Source organism: Lampris incognitus, chromosome 14 (genome assembly GCF_029633865.1).
Source record: "Lampris incognitus isolate fLamInc1 chromosome 14, fLamInc1.hap2, whole genome shotgun sequence".
Lineage (NCBI taxonomy): Eukaryota > Metazoa > Chordata > Actinopteri > Lampriformes > Lampridae > Lampris > Lampris incognitus.
Window position 1 is genome coordinate 28,713,207 of NC_079224.1, and position 22,577 is coordinate 28,735,783.

A 22,577-nucleotide genomic window follows, 5' to 3' on the forward strand; every position below is an offset into this window, starting at 1 on the left:
CTCCTTTTCTCTTATCCCTCCCTCCTTGCCAATGATCGACAGACACCCTCTCACTTGCCCTTCATCCTTCATACAATACCACCCCCCGTGGCATCTCCCCTGCCCCGCCTCACTCCGCCTTTCTGCTGATTGGGGGGGGGGGCACACAAATGACACAAATGCTCCCCTTTTCCCCCTCGCTGGCCAAGAGAGGGAAAATAAAACAAACGGCGGAGTTCACCTCTAGTTCTCCCCCGAAGACGCCAAACACAAACGTATAATTTCGCTCGCTCTCTTTTGGTCGCCGATATGACTCGTGTTCTTTGTATATGTGTGTCTTGTTAAGAGTGTCCCAGTGAGATACGATGCATAAAAGTAAAGCAAATAATAATTTCCGAGGCATTTTTACATGTATTTAAGGAAAAAAAAACATCTGGGAAACATGTTTACCAATGCAGGAAAGAAATGTAATTGTATTCTAGCCCCATATAGTATTCTATTATATTTCTGACCTTGTGTTATGGAGGGAACTGTGTGGCTGTTACTTCAGTATATGTTCTGTTCCAAGAGGAAGGAGGGGCAAGATTTCCTATCCCATCCCGGTGTTGGGGAAGTAACACACAGAGAGAGAGAGGGAGGGGGTGGAGAGAAGATGAGGGCTGATGATAAGGGTGAGGTTAGCTTCAGATATAGCATGATACGGCAAGGGGATAAAGGATGCCGGCTCCTTTCCTCAGGAGAAATCTTTGGAGGAAGAGACTTGTCTGGTGTGTTAAGCCAAGCCAAAGTCCATATGTATCACAACAGACTGGGCTCTTTCTTCTCCACACCTTTCTCGTTTGAAGGTGCCCCCCTCCCAGGTCGAAGATGGATTGTGATCCTCGTGCCCAATAGGCAGGGAGGTTAATTTGTAGAATTGAATGTCTCTCTTTAAACCGTGGTAAAGGGAATGGAGGTGCTATAATCCACAATTTTATAACCAGAGATTTGTTTCGCTAGTCGTCGTTTTAACTGTCCAGTCTTATGGATTAGTTAGAATATCTATTCTTTTTTTTTCCCTGCAAGGCCACACAGCCACCTGACATAAGACAGGCTGCATTAAGTTGTATTTTAAAAATGTCTTGTCTGTATGTATTGTGTACTGTATTAGTTAGAGATGCACCATAACATTCCTTTCTTTGAAACAACTGGAGCTTCTTACTTTTTTTCTCCCCCCCCCCATTTAATTTTAATGCTTGGGATAATTCAAGCACGCTAATGACTTCTGATGATTCTGTGTAATATGTTGTAAAGAGATCATAAATAAAAATTAAAGCCATCTCAAACCGCAACTGTTGTCAAAGACAAAAGTAAACAGAAATGAAACTTTTCTGTGTGTCTCGTTTCTTGATTCAATCCAGCTAATATATAAAATTGTGTGAATGTGCCCAGCCGGATGTCTGTGCCTAGATTTAGGCTACTTTTACGAATTCTTCAAAAAGCTAAATTTCCTTTCAGGGTGAGATATCCACCACTGTAAGAGTTTGAATGCGCTGGTGAGAGGCACAGAAATAAAACTCATTATGGAAGGCCATTGATGTTATTAGCTCTCTGAAGACATTTGCATATAGAATAGTAGTATCTTAGTGGATGCAATCATCTGGAATTTTGCGATGATAATAATAATAACAATAGAATAATGACCACCAGGTATTTTTGTCTTAACCCAGAAATGGATAGTTTTTTAGAAAGAAACTATAAATGAATGCTTCTGTTCCCTGTGCACCTTTCCTGACTGAGACAGCCGTACACACCTACTTTCATCCCATAGCTATTCCAAGGAATTGGCTATTAACCAAACCGTATTTGTTGGTAACAGGAATCAATAATTATATATAATTATTCAGGTGATTAATAAGAGCAATGAGTGACAACGCTGAAATTACGCTTGAACGTGGGGTTAATTTTTATTTTTGTTATATATTATAATTTTTATTTTATCGTACGCTATCTTTTTTTTAAGACGCGCACCTCATGAACCTGTTTTCTAGGTTTCTCATGACAGACGTCTAGCTGCGCGTACCGTCGGTGTATATATGGGGGGAGGGGTGTGTGGGTGGTGATTTCCCCCCAAAAGTTTGTAAGTTCATCTAAAGATATGCTGTTGGAAGACATTAGAAATTCAACAAATTTTGTTTTAGTTAACATTATAATCATCGGCAAGACAATTGGTAACATATATTTCCGCGCCCGCCACCACAATTCTCCCTTTTAGCCTCTCCCCCATATTCTATCACTTGGTATTGCCCATACCGTTTCCTTCAGGTGGGATTTCACAGATACGCCGTCGACAGAGATGCAAGTCAAGTCGTCAGTTTTATCTGTATAGTTCAATATCACAAATTAAGTAAGACATTCTGTCACCTTTAACACGCTCGAACAAACCAGTCTTTAGGTACGAGTTTTTAAGTGTCTAATGTGTCGGCTAGCTTTTCTGGGTTGTTGGTTAGCTTAAAACGTGATTCGAATTAGCCAACGTTAGCTCTGTTGAACGGGCGCAAAAGCATTCGTTTTACGCGTCCAAATCAGGATATCACGTGAGTAATGTGTAGCCTTAGCAACTCAGTTGAAAATGTGTGGTCAATACTATACCTACTTCCCATTACAAACTAAGACGGTGGTCCCAAATCAGTCACACAACAGTTGTAATTCGCATCGATGACACTGTGTCCTTGCCTAGTGATGTCCTGCTGTTCACATGCAGCCAACTGCTGCCAAGCGCTGCAACGGTTTTCCACAGCTGGCTCTGGCACTTGAAGGATTACTGCCCTGTCTAAGGGCACTTGGGTGGGTGTTTATATGTGAGGTTAGAGAATATAGCCATTATTTTTTTCCCCCAACCACATTCTCCGCACCTGTCTGGGAATTGGAAAAAGGGACATTCTGATCATAAACCCACTTCTCTGACCTTTGGGTAGCCATTACTCCCCATTAAGATTGTAACAGTAGCTTAGGCATCAAGCTCTGGCTTGGTTTATAAAACGTATTTTGACTGGGCAGAGGGAGATGAGCATGCAAAAAATAGCAAGCTGACATGTCACTACAGTGTGGCTGTGCTATAGTGTCATACACATGCAGTGCAAGAGGTATAATGACCTTATTCCAGCAATGGCAGACAAACTAACAGGAATCGTTACACTCTTAAATTTGATATGTTCTATTTGTCACTCGAGGGGACACAGACTTTGCTGCCTCTATTGTGTGGGTGTTCTGACAATAACCCTCACCTTACCCCCATCAGTTTGCTTTTATTATTGGCAGTGCAGGAAGGGACATTTTTCCTGCTGCTGTACCCACTGTTTATGTCTCTGAATACTGAACTGAATGTGAAGAATGTGGTCATTCATTCGTAATAACGAATCATAAATCGCTCATAAAAGTGTTTTATCAACGCTTACCTAGATGATACCCTTTGTCGTAGGCTTTGTTTAACATTTGCTGTATTGGTGTGCGGACCTCAGCTGACTCATTCATGTCCTCGGACATTTAAATAGAATTTAATTGTGGTCACGATACAATAGGCAACACACTGCTCTCCAGCCACTCAATGAATGGTCTTTACAAAGTTTGCTCATTATTGTTTCCTGCGTGTTACATAAATGTGGTATGCGAGAAAAAGTGCTTGTATTTGAGGTAAATGATGACTGATGGATTGACATTCAGTGTTGAGTTGGAATGTGTGTGTCTTTGTGTTATTTTTGTCTCTGTGTCTGTCTGCTCATTGTTGGGTTTTTGGGGGAAATACTGAGCAAGTGCAGGTGCACGCGCTTTCACACGCAGAAGTCCTCCCTCTGTTTGTGTGTGTGTGTATGTGTGTGTGTGTGTGTGTGGGGGGGGTCCTGGAGTGCATAGAGGGCCCGGGCTAGAAAGTGAGGGGCGATGACGAGGGGGGCTGCAGCTCTCAGGTTACCCTGACAGGAGGTTGGGAGAGGGGGCTAGTGGAGGGCTGGTGGGTGGTGTCAGACCCAAAAAAAGCTACCAATGTCTTCTACACGTGGGGTGGGTTTAGAGGGTGTGTGTATGTGTGTGTATGTATGTTTATGTGAGTGAGTGGGGGGGGGGTTGACTGAGGAAGCTCAGCTGTGGCCAGGGGGGCCCTGAGCTCTGTCCTTCACATTTCAACCTGCCCGGCGTTTGAGCATCAAGCATGGGGAGAGGGGTAAGTTCTCTCTATGTTACTGTTCTCACAGAGTTCGTCTGCCCTAGTCACAATGTCTTATCATATACAATCAGTCTCAGCCATACTGAGTAGATGCTGGGTTCGGTTTATGCCTTCTAACAGTGGGAACATGTGGTATGGACACGCATCATGGAAAATTACTGGGAGCGCTCTGATTGCGTCTGCAGAGCCCGATAACTCTGGGCTGCAGGAGTGGTGATTTTTTTCAAGACAGTTCCATATCGGGGTGATGGATTTGCTCCTCAGGAAGTATTTCCCCCGGCTGCGGTTTATTTGGGTAATTACGTAATTTTGTTTTTATTCCCCGCATCAGGCCCTTTCCATTTGGTTTTATAGGAGAACGGGCCGGTAATCTTCCTCACACACAGTGAGGGGGAAAATTGCTATGCCAGACACATTTCAGGCAGTCCACTGGCTCTCGGCTCCCTCCTTGGCTCCTTTTTTTTTTTGATTACTTTTTCACTGTGTCACTCGCTCGCTCGCTCGCTCTCCCTAGTTCTCTTCCTCTATACCACCCTACCCCACCCCCTTTCATTGACGCGCACACGTGCTGCTGAGAGGAGAGTGACAGGGGCAGATGATTTCCATGATACGACAGTCCTCCAACTGCTCCCAACAAACACTCAATCACATAAATAGGGAACTGTCACTATGGGGGGGGGGGGTATTTCCCCTCATTTCCCCTCCATATTCTGTGAATGCGCTGCAACATTACCAGAAGATTGAAATGAAGCAATATACATTTTGCTTACAGTGAAGCTTGTAGTATGTGGCTGTTAATGTGAATAGCTATATGTACAGTTCAGCTGCAAGACTGTGACATGAGCACTTTGCCTCCTTGCATGTAGGGACTTCTAAATTATAGGCTGTGGGGTTTATGTATGACAACCCCCCCCCCCACCCTCTCTCTCTTTCAGTGTGGTGCTGAGACTGGAGGGAAGAGGAAGAAGAAGGACAGGGATTTGGATGAGCTGAAGAAGGAGGTGGCCTTGGTAAGAAAAACACGCTGTCACAGTGCTTACCCACACTCGGACCATCCGTAAGGTGATTGATTCTTGTGGGCGCTGCTCTTGAAAGACCATCGACCGGAGCTGTGCCACAGACACCTGGTTGTTCAGCACGGCTATAAATGAAAATGGTGGTCCATAAAATAAAAATGGCTGTCACCTACCTACTTAGTGTAGTGCAGGGGGCTCTACACTAACTTTTTTCCCCAAGGAGTCCATGTGCTCCTAAATGAAAAAAGAAAAGAAAAAGGAAAAAAAAGAAATAGGAGCACACAAAGAAATGTAGGAGCACAGAGAAAAATGTTCAAGTAGCACTGAGTTTACTAGCAAACAACTGATTACATACATCGTTTTACTGCGTGTGCGTGTGTGTGTGTGTATGCGGGTGTTCCTTCTCCTTGTGTCCTTGTGTGCAATTATGATCTGAAAACCAGAGGAGGGCTATGAAAGTGGAAGACCCTCTTATCGGACACTGGGCACAGGCTTTAAAATATTGAAAACAACATTGCCATCACTCTTCAAAACCCTGAAATGTTGAAACACAGCTTTTCAAATAAAATATTGCAAGAGCTTTTTAAAACATTCGAAAGTTGTTTTTTTTTAACATTGAAACAACTTTTCTTATTGGTTCTGCAATAAAGGTTGTTGTTTTTTTTTATCCCACTCTGTGTACAATACAATACAATACAAACAACTTTATTAATGCCACCAGGGGCAATTTGTTTGGAGCAGCTTGTTGTACACAAAACACAGTAACATGCAAACAAACAAATAACAAACATTGAATAATAACACTCCAGGGAGCTAAAGGTGGAATAAAATCTATAAGATTGATTAGTAATTAATAATATTGATAGGCTAGATAAACCTGGTTAACGCAATAAAACGATCAGATGATTAAAAAAACTGCAGAGCGTTTAGTAGTGGAATTGCAGAGGGAATGAATGATTTAGAAATAACAGTTAGGTTTACAAGCAGGTAAAACATAACGACGCCCTGATGGCAACAGAGAAAATTCACTTGCAAGAACAAGTCCAGAAGAAGCCACAACACTTGCTGCTTTCTGGAGGATTTGTTGGTTGCAAAAAGAACTGATCTCTCTCTCTCTCTCTCTCTCTCTCTCTCTCTCTCTCTCTCTCTCTCTCTCTCTCTCTCTCTCTCTCTCTCTCTCTCTCTCTCTCTCTCTCTCTCGTTCTCTGTCTGTCTGTCTCTCTCTCTCTCACTCTGTGTGTGTGTGTGTGTGTGTGTGTGTGTGTGTGTATACACACACATCTGTGCAATAGTACATACCACCAAAATCACACATTGGCCCATACCTACTAGAAGCAAAGGGTATCGGTTGTCCAGTTGTTTTTGTATGTTGGCCGTCTGGCAGGCAGAGGTCAGCCAGCGGTCCACCGCAGGAGTGAGATTGAAAATTAACGAGCTTCATTTTTAGCAATGTCTTCACGGTGCTTCTTAGCACGTGTCTGTCCCTGAGTGACTATGTGACTGACTGAGACCCCATTTGCACTTGGTTTTAAATGCGTTTTTTTTTTTTTGCGATCGGATCACAAGTGGACAGTGCTAAATGCAAGTTTAAATGACCACCAAAACGTGTTGTGAACCGGTTACTCAAACCACTTGCCGAGGTAGTGTGGGACGCATTTGACCACATATCTTTTGTAGTGTAAACGCTAATGTGTCCTGATGTGTCCCCGATAAGGACGTAACAGGAAATCTTCTTCTTCTTCGGAACGAAATCTCATCACAAGTGGTCAGCAGGATGCATTTGGAGATGCATGATGGACTCAGGTGTAAACGGCAATGTGTCTCGCTGTCCACTTGTGATCCGATCGCCCAAAACGCATTTTAAAACCAAGTGTAAACGGTGTGAGTGATGATATTACACCATTGGGGGGGTGGGCGTCCGGGTAGCGTAGCAGTCTATTCCATTGCCTAGTAACCTGGGGATCGCCGGTTCGAATCCCCGTGTTACCTCCAGCTTGATCGAGCATCCCTACAGACACAATTGGCCGTGTCTGCAGGTGGGAAGCCGGATGTGGGTATGTGTCCTGGTCGCTGCACTAGTGCCTCCTCTGGTCAGTCAGGGCGCTTGGTCGAGGGGGAGGGGGAACAGGGGGGAATAGCGTGATCCTCCCACGCACTACGTCCCCCTGGTGAAACTCCTCACTGTCAGGTGAGAAGAAGTGGCTGGCAACTCCACATGTATCAGAGGAGGCATGTGGTAGTCTTCAGCCCTCCCCACATTGGCAGAGGGGGTGGAGCAGTGACCAGGATAGCTTGGAAGAGCGGAGTAATCGGCCGGATTCAATTGGGGAGAAAAACGGGGGGTGGGGGGGAGTTACACCGTTGGTCAGCCTTGTGTCACCACTTCCTGTATCCATCATTTCAAATTAAAAGCCCTCTACAGTTTTATACAGGGTCAAGCCACATACTAGGTTTTGACTTTGTCTTATTTTCAGTGTTCACCTTTCTCTCACTTGACACCGGCTGTGTCCTCATAGAAAACTCTACTGTGATAGGCACATTGTAGCTTGTGGAATGTGGGACTTGTAGTTTTTAAACAATTTTCAGTAGGGGGGATTACGGTAGGTTGTAATCTTTTCTTGCACACTGTGCTCGTAAATTATTTTTCCAGTTGGTACATATCTATTTTTAGGGGCAAATGCGAGTGAAATTCTCGCTCTGTAGAGCCCTGTAGTGAATGGTAGCTGACCTCTGAGGAGGCCCTGTCCTCTGTTCAAATCTGCTCAGTATGAGAGTGAATAATTGTGGGCTGCAAACAGGGCCTACAGGACCTATAGGGGCCTAAATGTGGTAGTAAGTTGTATGAAAGCTATAGCCATAAAAATTGGAACATGGTTTGCACCATACTAAATCACTCATGGACCAAACTGATAAATAAATCAAACCGATGAACGGTGATTTTTTGTTAATGAAAGTTAACATGGGTGTCTCTGGGCTGCATCAGTGATGAGAACTGAAACGTATATATCTAGTTACTGTATCTTGTAGACAATTGGATTTTCATTTGTAAGCTGAAGGTTCACCAGCAATCACACTCTCATCCATCTCATTGTAATCAGCGTATCTTCGTCCTGGTAGACAAGAGAAATACACAGCTGGTCCCTCATCACACTTTTCTCGACACCCCTATGCGGCAGTAAATTAACACACACAGCTATAGCCATCAGAATATATATTTCTAGACTGATATGCATCGTCTCCTGTTCCTTTGCACTGTACGTGAGGTCCTGTTGTCCCTGTACCACGAGTGTGAATATGCACAGGGGAGCTCTGTTAATTGTGAATGTGCAGCTGCTCCATTGCCACCAAGACAACGCCTGTACATTTATTTTACTTAATGTTTAATGTTATTCTGATTTTGATTAATGTGTATTCCACTGCGGCACAAGCACATTGGGGACTGTGGAGTAAAAACATATTTTCATCCCTATAGGATGACCACAAGATATCTCTGGATGAGCTCGGCAGACGCTATGGAGTAGACCTTGCTCGGGTAACCCGCACAGACACACACACAGACACGCACACATTAATGCATGCACTTGAAAAGTCACACTCATGCACTTCTACACACGCAGACATCCAACAACAAAGAGTTGCTTTAATGTTCCCTATAGAGATCTTATCTGCGTGTGCCCTTTCTGTAGGGCTAACATCCCAACCAACACCAACTGTTACTTTGGTCAAGTTAGATCCACCCAAGCTCCGCAGCTCTCCCTGCTCCCGCTTCATCTCTAATCCTTATCTCATAGGCACACACACACACCCATACACTTGCAGTTATAAAACACAGACGAACCAACCACATTTTCCTCTATCTTCACAGTAAACACGACATTCGCTGCATGTTAACTGTGACATTGTAAAAGTCCTGATGCAGATTGTAACTTGTGGTTACAGCAAGGAAAAATAGAGAATGGTGATGCTCAACTCCAGCCAATAAAAGGAAAGACAGAGAAGGCAGCAAAGAGCTTGAAATCCTGCAAAAAACCCTGAGTCTGTAATTATCAGTCACAAGGAACATGTAGTTCAGGAATTATGTGCATCTTACAAGCAGGTATATTTGATGCTGATAAACAGTTTACATCCAAAATGTTTTCAGTGTGACTGCTGTATGATGACAAAATACATATAGATAAAACCAGGGGGAGCAGTTCACCTGAAATTTCGGCACCTATTTCACAGTACAGTACCCTTGCTAAGGAGGGTCACCTAGTAAAGCAGATACTTCCGCTGTTAAAATAGGTCGGGGAAATAGAAACTGGATCGATGTATCCCTGGAATGATCACTACATCCTTTAACTGCAATCATGCTGTATGCCTCATTGCTTGAATATACTTAGCAAAATAACATTCATGATTCATTCATTGTGTACAACCACTTAATCCAGTTCAGGGTTGCTGGAGCCTATTCCAGCAGTCACTAGGCAGAATGGTGGGAGGCACTCTGGACAGGTCGCTAGTTTATCACAGGGCTCATACACACAGCCACCCACACTCCTATGCAGACCTATGGGCAACTCAGTCTCCAATTTACCTAAAATGCTTGTCTCAGGAATGTGGGAGCAAACCTCAAGGGAGTACCTAAAAGAAACACACGCCAACACAAATGACTCCTGTTCTTGCTGTGAGGAGACGGTGCATTACATTGTGTCGCCCGCCCACAGAACAAGAATGTATATTTACAGAGTTAAATGTTTAATGTCGTACTCATAAAATGTTTTCCACTGTATTTGCACTCTGTGCGATGCCCTGTTATTGGTTTTGAAACAAATTCTTGCACATTCATTTTACTTAAATCTTAGAAATTATTCTGACTGTTGTTAACACAGTCGCCTCACAGCAAGAAGGTCCTGGGTTCGAGCCTCGGGGTACTCCAACCTTGGGGGTCATCCTCTGTGAGGAGTTTGCATGTTCTCCCCGGGTCTGCATGGGTTTCCTCCGGGTGCTCTGGTTTCCTCTCACAGTCCAAAGACATGTAGGTCAGGTGAATCAGCCGTACTAAATTGTCCCTAGGTGTGAATGTGTGTGTGTGTGTGTGGGCCCTGTGATGGACTGGTGGCCTGTACAGGGTGTCTCCCCGCCTGCCGTCCAATCACTGCTGGGATAGGCTCCAACATCTCTGTGACCCTGAGAGCTGGATAAGCAGCTTGGATAATAGATGGATGGATGTTGTTTTTTTTTTTTATTATTCTGATTCTGCAGCACATACAAGATAAGAATGGCAGTGTGAAGGTGTAATGTTCTTCTCTGCAAGCCAACCGCAACATATGTCAGAATAATGTCATCTAAATCACAATTAACCAATTCCCAACTAACAACAACAAACCTACTCTTTCATCTGCACTGAAATTTAGACTGTTGTGTTAAATTAAGTATCCCAGGATAAATAAAGCTATTCCAACAACTAAACAGTCCCTCTCCTGCAGGGTCTGACAAGTGCCAGAGCTGTGGAGATACTGGCCAGGGATGGTCCCAATGCACTGACCCCACCCCCAACCACCCCGGAGTGGGTCAAGTTCTGCCGTCAGCTGTTTGGTGGCTTCTCCATCCTGCTCTGGATAGGAGCCATCCTCTGCTTCCTGGCCTACAGCATCCAGGTGGCCACCGAGGACGAGCCAGCAAATGACAATGTGAGAACAGGCACACACATAAGCGCCCATGCATATACACTTTTGTGTAAACATAAATACATAGCACGTACAGGTAGATGCATGTACAGACGTGCACTCTTTCTCTCTCTCTCTCTCTCTCTCTCTCTCTCTCTCTCTCACTCTGTCTCACACTCAGAGACACACACACACTCAGACACACACACACACTCTCTCGCTCTCGCTGTCTCTCACTGTCTCTCTCACACACAGACACACACACACACACTCTCTCTCTCTCTCTCTCTCTCTCTCTCTCTCTCTCTCTCTTTCTCTCACACACACGCATGCATATGATACTTTTCTTTTGTAATTTACACCCACAAAGCCAAAGCATACAGAGCTTCTGAACATAAACACTGAGGGTTACAAAACAATGATGCGGGTTACTCTGTAGGTATGCTTCCATCAAAGGCAAAAAAGGAGAAAGAACACGGGGCGGGGGGGGGGGGATAACAGCACTTCCCTTCCATATGGTGACTGCAAATAATCCTCTATACTGTTTATGTCCATTGTTACATTAACACTGTTAGTCACAACTGCTGAGTGTCTAGAGCTTATAATAATGTGACAACATGACTTTTGGTCTTAACAAGCTGGCTGCAGCACCCTTTTTTTTCCAGCTACCTGCCACCTGCTGCCATGACACCTGCCACACACACACACACACACACACACACACACACACACACACACACACACACACACACACACACACACACACACACACACACACACACACACACACGTATAGAGACGCAGAGCCTGTGACGTAAATGCAGCCACTGATTTTGGCATCAGTGCTAGTCGGAACATGGGCAATTACCAACCAATGTGCAAGTGGAGCTTAGCAGAGGTCTGTACTGTACTGTATGACTGTGCTTCTCTGAGCCATTATGTGTTGATCTTTACGCACCAGTTGCCCAAATCCCAGACAGCATTACATGGTTACGTAACATATGGTTACATACATGGCATGAATAGATACACAGATTCAAATCCACGTGTTGAGGCTTTAATATCACGACGATTTAATCTCTGAGTTTGATATATGCAGCTGGATGTTGTGGGTTACTTCAGAGCCCCAAATGCCTGCAGTCTTGGCACTTTGAGCTTCTGCATAATATAAAAGCAATCATTTAACATTTAAATCCAGCCCAGCACAATGTTTCGTTGTTCTCTGTAGATTTAGAAAAAATTATTTACCCCTGTCATATCAACCCTTCACATGAAGCCACCACCCCGTGGTCTCAACACCCGCGGGGATGAGCATTGGGGTAGGGTGTAATGCACACCGGGTGGCAGGCAAAGCCAGGGACCGGGGCGTGCTGACATCCGGCATCGCAGACTGGCCCAGGAGGACCAACTGGGAGGAGACCCCGGGGTAGACCGAGAACTCGCTGGAGGAACTACATGTCCATTCTGGCCTGGGAATGCCTTGGGATCCCCCAGGAGGAGCTGGAGGGCATTGCTGGGGAGAGGGATGTCTGGAGTGCCCTACTTAGCTTGCTGCCACTGCGACCCGACCCCGGAGAAGCGACTGAGGATGAGAGAGATGAGAGCCATCAACCCTTTTGAACGCTCGTAAATTTTCATAAAATACACGTCAGTCAGTGTAAGAAATAAGCCAGATTAATTTTTCCCTCTTCCTAAAAATTTGGAAAATGCGAGGCTCACATGGAACAGCTTTAATGCTGTTCCTGTAATTCTGAACAGTTTATGAACAGGAACAAGTCTCTCCCAGAGCTTGAAAGAAAAGAGCCGAGGCTTAAACCTGCTGAGCCGAAAGGAGAGAAGGCCTGGAGCTGGTCTATGGACAGTGAACGGAGGCAGGCTTCATGAACACTGACAAGTGATTTTCTGAGGATATGAGTGCATATCCTAGTTCAGAGGGTTTTACAATACTATTTAAGAAGGAAGTCGCTTGGGTACAGAAGAACAAACATTTTCTTTTCTTTTTGCTGTCAAATCAAAGTATTGCAGTGTCCAACAGTAAGCTTTTCAGGAATTAGGATTTTATATTTTTTATATGCCATGTAACTGGTTTATATCCAAGGTTCCTTACGGTAATGAGAGAGTATGCATTTTTAGTATAAATAGCAGCAGTAGGCATAAAACCATAAATCTTGGCAATACATACTACTTGTTTATTTATACAGGACCAGAATTAGTCAGTTGATTTTTATATGATATTAAAGGGAATATGTGTAATATTTTGGCTTTTCTGAGGCAAAATATAGTGAATTAGTGGAGTAGGGGTTAGTTAATTGCAGGGATTGAAACAGCCATACCCCCCCAACAATCTCCAGATTTCTGCATTCAGAAACAGACAAGCTGGGCCAGCTGAGTTGTTTTTGTTGTTGTTTGCAGACCAGTAATATCCAGGTGGGCGGCACGGTGGCGCAGTGGTTAGCGCAGTCGTCTCACAGCAAGAAGGTCCTGGGTTCGAGCCCCGGGGTAGTCCAACCTTGGTGGGTCATCCCAGGTTGTCCTCTGTGTGGAGTTTGCATGTTCTCCCCGTGTCTGCGTGGGTTTCCTCCCACGGTCCAAAGACATTAAGTCAGGTGACTTGGCCGTACTAAATTGCCCCCATGTATGAATGAGTGTGTGTGTGTGTGTGTGTGTGTGTGTGTGTGTGTGTGTGTGTGTGGGCCCTGTGATGGCCTGGCGGTCTGTCCAGGATGTCTCCCTGCCTGCTGCCCAATGACTGCTGGAATAAGCTCCAGCATCCCCGCGACCCTGAGAGCAGGATAAGCGGTTCAGAAAATGGATGGATGGATGATATCCAGGTCCCCCCAAAGACTGGATTTGCACTTGCAGTCCTCCGCCAGACATTTGACAATATTGGATGTTTGAAAGCGAGCTGGGTATCTGCTATCGTTCCGTTTGAATTTGTAGTTGTTTATTCATGTTGCTGAACAGTAGTCGTCAGCAATAGAAATAGAAATCATAACTATCACTGTAAAATGGAAGAATGTCTGTTGAATGGGTTTAATCAAATCAAACTATTTATATAGCACCTTTTGTGCAAAATTGCAATGCAAGGTGCTTAACAAGACAATGAAAATACAGTACAGTGAAAATAAATAGAGGTGCACTGATCATCCAATCCGATTCTGATACCTGAATTTGGATATCTGCCGATACCGATATCAACTGATACCAGATTTATTTATTTTTTGGAATATTGTTATTGTTTTTGTTGTTGTTGTTGTTGTGAGGTGTAAGTTTACATGAGGCTGTAGCAAACCACACAGCACTTCTTATTAAAAGAGCAAAAAATATGCGAAAAAACATTAGATTTAAATTTATTCCAAAGCAATTTATTTGAACTGTAGTTTAAGTAGACTTCATATACAAACAGGTGTAGGAGAGCAAATTCCTATGGCAACCCCCTTTAATGTGTTAATTGACTTAAAGAGTCAAACTGTGCAATTTGTCCTTTCCAAATTACCCAAATTTAATTTAATTTAAAAAAAAAATTTTTTTTTACATAAAGACCTACCCTGTGCCAGAATTTTTTTTTTTTTTTTTTTTTGCTGGTGAAAGACAGGCTAGGCACGCTGTCTAGCCTGGCAGCACTGATCCTGTTCCCTGAAACCTTTACCGATGTGCACTGTCTGCTGTTTGAAATTTTTACTCTCCAAGCGTCAATTAAATCAGATTGTGACAATAACCTAGTGGCACAGTCGCCCAGTGGTTAGCGCCGTTGCCTCACAGCAAAAAAGTCCTGGGTTCAAACCCCAGGCTGTCCCAGGTCCTTTCTGTGTAGAGTTTGCACGTTCTCCCCATGTCTGCGTGGGTTTCCTCTGGGTGCTCTGGTTTTCTCCCACCATCAAAAAGACATGCATGGGTCCGCGGTGGCGTAGCGGTCTAAGCATCGGCTTGGTGTCGATGCAGTTGCCCACTGGGGACTGGGGTTCGCGCCCCGGTCTCGTCAGATCCGACTATGGCCGGACTCGACGAAGCAGCAATCATTGGCAACGCTGTCTTCGGGAGGGGGGCGGAGTCGGCTTGTGTTCGTCATGTGAATGCGTCTCTGTGTGTGTCGGAAAAACAGTGGTTCGGCTTGGATTCGCCTTGTCACGAAAGTGGGGAGGCACTTTCCTTCGAGACTGCCGGCCGGAGAGATGCAGTTGGTGAACGCATGCAATACGAGGGTGGGTGTTTGAATTAAAATAGGGATCAATTGGCCACTAAATTGGGAGAAAAAAGGGAAAAATCAGAAATAAATTAAAAAAAATAAAAAAAAAGACATGCATGTTAGGGTTGATACTCCTGTCTGTGCCCATGAGCAAGGCAATGGAAAGAAGAACTGGAGTTGGTCCCCGGGCGCTGCAGCTGCCCACTGCTGCTATACAATAGGATGGATTCAATGCAGAGAACAAAGTTCATTGTAACTAAACAACTGTACAATGACAAAATATAGTGGCTTTCTTCTTTCTTCTTCATAAAGTGATGGAAGATTGTAAATGTGGTTCTTCACTTGTCCTCTCTTGTCACTTGTCATCACCAAGAGCCAGGAGAAGGAGGATGACAGGCAGGTCCACCGCTGCCTCCTCCCCGTCACTCTGTGTCTCCTGCCGGGGCTCGGCTGCAGCAGCTGGGGTTGCGCACGCAGCAGCACACTGGGTCCCTCTGATACAGTTACTACGTCATATACAGCCATTTTATCCTTATCAGAATTACTATGGAGTTTAGGAGACTCCAGGTTTACATTTTGTTGTGTTTCACTTGTATCCCCGCGGCCATCAGCCTCATCCCCCCTCCCCCCGCTACAACTGCCTTGTCGGCGGCTTCTGCATCCTCTGCTTCCCAGCGGGCAAACAAAGCATTTGTGTCCCACATCCTCATACTCAAAACCCTTCATACTACCTAAACTTACATATACCATTTTGGCTATGGGTTTGAAATTATATTATTTCATATTCATAATTAAGAAAATATCAGACTATCAGAATCATGTTTATTGGCCATGTAGGTTTGCACAAACATGGAATTTGACTCTGGTTTCGTGGCTCTCTCAGTGTACTTAACATAGAATAAAAACACTACAACACAACAATCTTCAGATATATACACAAGGATTGACTATATACAGGTGAAATAAGAGGTGATAAAGTGCAATAGTACAGAGAATATATCAGAGATGCTGAAATAGATGTTAGCAGGTTACTTGAATACATGCCTGAGGTAGATGGACATGACAGAGCGTACCAGCACACGTACAATGTACGGTACAATATATGCAAAATGGTTGGATTTATTTGATAGTGTTAAGCGTTCATTTGAATGACAGCCTGTGGAAAGAAACTGTTTTTTTATGTAGTTGTTTTGGGGTACAGTGCTCTGTAGCGCCTGCCAGAGGGGAGGAGTTGGAACAGGTTGTGAACAGGGTGTGATGGGTCTGCAGTGATGTTGTCTGCCTGTTTCCTGAGTCTGGGGGTGTATAAGTCCTGAATGGAGGGCAGGCTGGCACCAATGATTTTCTCTGCAGACTTAACTGTCCATTGTAGTCTGTCCCTGTCCTGTTTGGTGGCTGAACCAAATCAGACAGTGATGGATGTGCAGAGGACAGCCTGGATCATTGCAGTGTAGAACTGAATCAGCAGTTCCTGAGGCAGGTTGAACTTCTTGAGCTGGCGGAGAAAGTACATCCTCTGCTGGACCTGTTTGATGATTGTGTCTATGGAATCTGGATCGGTCGTGGATTGGTAACGTCGGTCTGATATCCGATGGATGAATTACATCAGTATTGGCACCCGATACCGATATTGGATTGGATTGGCCCCAACTCTAAAAATAAAGGGTATTATAAGGAAGTGATAATATAGGAAATAAGAGACATGGTAGAACAGAGAGACCAGTGAAGCAATGTAGAAGATGGTAGCCTAAAATAGAATTGATTAAGAGAATGCTACAAGAAAAAGGCATGTCTTAAGATTTCTTTTGAAGGTCTTAACAGATTGTGATGCCCTCAGCTCCTCTGGCAGGCTGTTCCAGAGATGAGGACCACAGACACTAAATGCCGCCTCCCTGTAGTTCTTTGTCCTCAACAAGAGAATGCCAGTGTCAAAACGCCAGTGTAAAAGGCCAGTGTCAGAGGATCTGAGTGATCTAGAGGGAGCATACATTAAAAGCGTGTCTGACAAGTGTTCAGGTGTTAGTCCATAGAGTGATTTGAACACCAATAAAAGGATCTTAAAATCTATTCTAAAACTGACAGGCAACCAACGAAGGGACTTCAACAACAAATTTCCTCTAACGGAGGACAATAAATTGACTAGCTATCTATCTTTAGGACAGGTGATATTTATGCTCGCCTTCTGGTCTTGGTCAGTACACGTGCTGCATTCTGAATGGTCTGTAGCTTATTTATAGCTTTCTTAGGTAGACCAGATAGGAGAGCGTTGCAGTAATCAAGCCTGCTAGTGATAAAAGCATGCATAAGTAACTCAGTATCTTCCTGGGAGAGAAACGGTGGCAGTTTAGTGATATTTCTAAGGTGATAAAAGACTGTTTTAGTGAGATTACTGATGTGAGATTCAAAATTCAAATCAGGGTCTTGTGGAGACCAGTGCTGCCCACCTTACACTATAGTATTATTGGTTACAGTTATACTATATCCAGTGACGCAATTTCACCCATAAAATGACGGCAGTTTTGAAGTTTACGCTCTTTCGCTGTGGACTGTGCATGCACAGCACTCAGAGATACCCTTTTTCTTTTGTTTGATTCTCCCCTTGTTACTTGAGAAAAGTACTATTGGTTGAAGTCATTTGCTATTCAGTTGTGCACACTGATCCACATAGAGTTTGCTAGATGGACCGTCTGCTTTCCTTGTGTTCATTTGCTACTTTTAATTTTCATTTTGGTTTCTTTTGTTTGCTACTTTGGTAGATAGATTGTACTTGTGATCTCTCTCTAGCTCTCTCTATCTCTTACTAACCCTTTTACCTCAATCTTATTACACTCCACTGCGCGCCATCTTGCCTACGCAGCTGCACGCAGTCTCTCTCTCACAAACACAGCCTCCCTTTGCTCTTTTGGCATCATTTGCTTGCCGTGTGCAATAACGCACACGTGCACGCATGCACACACACAGACACACACACACACAGACAGGCATACACACACACACACACACACTCCTACACTCATATAATATTTGCATAGCCTCACTACCTCATATCACCCTTTATGCCTTGATTATTAAATTGCTACTCATCATTAATTGTACCTGATCAGTATTACTTAGTGTTGATTAGTATTAGTTGATTCGCTTTATTGATTGTTCTAATAAATTGTTTTCATTGAAGTAAGTCTTTGTCCTGCCTGTTTTGTGGCAATATTTATTGAAGCCTTCCCCTGTCAATCAAAGTACTCCAGTCGGTGCAACATTGATTATTCCATCAGCTTGAACACCAAAATTAATGGTTGATAAATTTTTTAGACTGATTCATGAGACTTATTTTATGAGACTGATTTAATGAGACTAATTTGATTATTCTGTCAATTTGAGTAGTTTAATTATAAAATAACAAACACCAAAATTAATGGTTAATGAATTTATGGGACTAATTTTATGAGATTGATTTGATAACCCTGTTGCACTCACAGTCTTAGAAGCACACCAAGATTTTTGCTAGGGGCTCGGCGTTTTTGCCAGGGATTTGAAGTTTTGTTCTGAACATTAAAACCTCGGTCTTATGTTGGTTCAATTGCAAGAAATTATGTGACATCCTCAAGTTGATATGGTCAATGCATTGAACCAGTTTATCAATAGGGCTGATGTCATTGGGTGATATAGAGATGTACAGTTGTGTATCATTGGCATATCTGTGAAAATTGATCCCGTGTTCTCTGAAGATATTTCCCAGTAGCAGCATATAGAGACTGAACAACACAGGTCTCAGAATGTAGCATGTTATGCAAGTGTTAGCCGAGGAGTGGTCACCAAAGGAGACAAAATTCTCTCTGCCGGACAGAGAAGTCCTAAACCAATCTAAAACTGAGCCAGAGAGGCTATCACACTCCTGTCATCTGTTAATAAGGATTTCATGATCGACTGTATCAAAAGCAGCGCTTAAGTCTAAAAGTATTACTATTTGTCATCCACGTTCATTCTCAGGTCATTTACAACTTTATCTAGTGCAGTCTCAATGCTGTGGTGAGGAGGAAAGCCAGATTGAAACTTCTCAAATAAACAGCTGAAATTTAGGTAATCCTAGCCGTTTAAATGCAAATTTTTCTAGAATTTTGCTTACAAAAGAAAGTTTTGAAATTGGCCTGAAATTGTTAAGAATTTAAGGATCCAGGTGACTTTTCTTTAGTAGAGGTTTCACAGTAGCAGTTTTCAGTGCCAGGGGAAAATACCAGTCACCAGGGTGTGATTTACAATCGCTATCACTTCACCCTCTAAACAATTAAACACAGTCTTACAAAGGTGGTGGGGATAGGGTCAAGTGAGCAGGTGGAGGGTTTTAGTTGCATTACTTCGTTCCTGAGCATTTCTTTATCAACAGCAGCAAAATCATTCATGGCAGTCTTAGGCAGAGGGAAGGTCTCCAAAGATGGGCTCATGCACATTCTGTAAAACATGGTTTAGATTCAACCTGATTTTTGTTATCTTGTCTCTGAAAAATGCTGCAAACTCTTCACATTTTTATGTTGAGGTGATGAAAGGGTAGCTTTTTGGGGCTGGATTTATGAGGCTGTCAATAGTTGAGAAAAGCATTCTGAGATTGTTGTGATTTTTAGAAATCAGCTTTGAGAAATGAGCTTATCTTGCTTTTGTAATTGCATTGTTGAAGATAGTGAGATGTTCTTTAAAAATGTCATAATTGACTCTGAGCTTATTTTTTTTACCTCATTGACACTCAGCTTTTCTACAGTTTTCTTAGCTCTCTAGTTTTCCTAGCTCTGGTGGTTTCTGTTTAGATTTAATCATCTTAAGTTTGGCTGGTGCTATATTGTCAGTCGTAATCTTCATATTATTATTAAAATTATTGACTAAATCATCACAAGAGGAAGGAAGGGTCTGTGGGGGAATATTATTAATATTATTTGTGAAGTTTTCAGCAACTTCAGAGGTAAGATAACATTTCCTAACAACTCGCTCAGTAACAAGGCTAGATAATGATAACAATGCAGAGAAAAAAATACAGTCATGGTCTGAGATTGCCAAGTCAATTACAGAAGATACATCAATCCTTAGACCATGAGTGATAATTAGATCCAACATGTGACCGCGGTTATGAGTCGGCCCATTAACATGTTGAATAAAATCCATAGAGCTCAAGCCAGTTAGGAACTGGGTTAATCGATCTTCTACAGCCTCATAAAAGAATCCCTCAAAACTTTTCATCAGATAGGAAAATCAAAAATACCCAAATTAGTGTTATCTGGACTCACACAACAGCAATGGTATGAATCTAGAAAGTCTGCCTCCGGCTTGATTTCAGGAGAGCAGCTTCAGAGAGCATCTCTTAATGGGCTCAGATTAAAGTCTCGGTTCTTGGTTCGGTTGATTTCTGGGATTGAGAGACAGCTGTTTACCTCGATAGATGTTGAATGAATCGTGTGGGATGAGAAGAATCGCATATGAGAATTTTGTGCAAGTTTAGGCTCTGCTTTATAAAACCTAGCTGCGTAGGCAGCAAGCCTGCCTGGCACTTCCCAAAGTTGCTCTAGCCCTTTAAACCTTTCCTTTGCACCTTGCTATTACAGTTTAACTGTTTGGAGAAAAAAAAAGTTTGTGATTTTTGAATCCCTGTGCTACACTCAGACACTGCTTACCTGAACTAACTCAGAGCAGTGGAGGCCTGACAGTTCCCCCTAACATCTCTGCTCCTCCCCCGTGACAGTTGTACCTGGGTGTGGTGCTGTCGGCGGTGGTGATCATCACTGGGTGTTTCTCATATTACCAAGAGGCCAAGAGTTCCCGTATTATGGACTCCTTCAAAAACATGGTTCCACAGGTAAACTGGCGTATTGAGTCCTGGTTGTAGTTCAAGAACTTGCAGGAATCAATAAGAGGTCCCTCAAGTAGGGCTTGCACATTTGCTAGAGTGGAAAGCTAATAAACTTGCACAATGGGGAGGAGTAAATGTTTGAGCTAACTTTGGTTTGTGAGTTTGTTTGCTTAAAGATTAAAAAAAGACTCCACTCCCTTTCCAGTGCTATTTGCCTCTGGCTCTTCAGTTACCTAATTCTTTAATCTACTCGAGCTCTTGTCCCTTATGTCGTTATCTTTCTTTCTATCTAACTGTCTTCTTCCATCCCTCATTCCTGTTCTCCCTTTCGCTCTCTCTTCCCTTTTCACTCTTTCCTCTCTTTCACATACCTTCATCCCCTCTGTTTCCTCTTTATGTCTTGTCTTGCGGTCTCCCTCTGTTTGGCTTTCTCTGTCTAAATCCCTCTCTGTGTTTCCAATCACCCCCCCCCCCATCTTTCGCCTCTTTTACTCTGTCTTTTTCTTTCGCTGTGCCAGCAAGCATTGGTGATCCGAGAGGGAGAGAAGATGCAGATCAATGCTGAGTTTGTGGTGCAGGGAGATCTGGTAGAGATCAAAGGGGGAGACCGCATCCCAGCTGACCTACGGGTGATCTCTTCCAGTGGCTGTAAGGTAGGGAGGGCTGCTGGGTTTGGCCCTGGTGGACGAGGAGGTCTCTAATGCTCAGTTGAGTTTGGTCTTTTTTTTTCTTTTTTTATCACCCCCCCCCTTTTCTCCCCAAAAGAATTTGGCCAATTACCCCACTCTTCCGAGCCATCCTGGTTGCTGCTAAAACCCCTCTGCTGATCCGGGGAGGGCTGCACACTACCACATGCTTCCTCCGATACATGTGGAGTTGCCAGCCAGTGAGGCGTTTCGGCAGAGGGACATAGCGTGTGGGAAGATCACGCTATTCCCCCTCCCCCCTGAACAGGCACCCCGACCAACCAAAGGAGGTGCTAGTGCAGTGACCAGGACACATAACCACATCTGGCTTCCCGCAGACATGGCCAATTGTGTCTGTAGAGACACCCGACCAAGCTGGAGGTAAGACGGGTATTCGAACCGTCGATCCCCTTGTTGGTAGGCAATGGCATCCAGATGCCCCCTTGTTCTTTCTTTCGTTCATTCTTTCGTTTTTTCTTCCTTTCAAGTTTCGATAATAGTTTAAGATGGAGCACTGATATGCTAAAACATGAAAAAAACTCCTTATTTTCAAGGTCCCACAAAGCTGTATTTAGAGCACTGTAAAGTTACACAATTTGATGTACATCTGAATGAACAAAACTGTCGGGTGGGATTTTGTTAGGGGAGGGAGTTCGATTTGATTGACAGAAAATCATGACCAGGCATTTTAAGAAGAATGTGGACATCGACATGCAGTTGGCTAGTTTCAATGCGGTAGTAGAAGATCAATTCTCAATTTCGTGCCCTATTCATTTGACATTTTTCTTAGTGTACAGCTGCAAAATTTATGACATAATGAAAAGAGAAATCATTATTTGTATAAACACTCTGAAAATGAATTATTTTGTGAATTTCCTCAAACATGGTATGAAATACTAGATGTAAATTAATTTCAGATAAAAGAGATTTCATATGACCTTTGAAAAACTTGTCTTGTGTCACTTCCTTAATGATGTCCTGAGTGTGAGGTCCTGTTGTGGCTTCAGCTAAAGAAACATATGCCCTTTTTG

The 22,577-nt window shown here is 43.4% G+C and overlaps 1 protein-coding gene across 1 annotated transcript in view; it reads left to right on the top strand.

Moving 5' to 3' along the window:
• Positions 1-4,105: 4,105 nt before the first annotated feature.
• The window catches only part of atp1a2a (ATPase Na+/K+ transporting subunit alpha 2a), a 63,389-nt gene continuing 44,917 nt past the window's right edge, over positions 4,106-22,577 (top strand). Inside the window, exons 1-6 of the mRNA XM_056292487.1 lie at positions 4,106-4,177; positions 5,116-5,190; positions 8,669-8,728; positions 10,665-10,868; positions 20,753-20,866; positions 21,379-21,513. Of these exons, the coding sequence (XP_056148462.1) occupies positions 4,166-4,177; positions 5,116-5,190; positions 8,669-8,728; positions 10,665-10,868; positions 20,753-20,866; positions 21,379-21,513 (600 nt within the window). The 5' untranslated portion in view covers positions 4,106-4,165. The remainder of the gene's footprint in view (positions 4,178-5,115; positions 5,191-8,668; positions 8,729-10,664; positions 10,869-20,752; positions 20,867-21,378; positions 21,514-22,577) is intronic.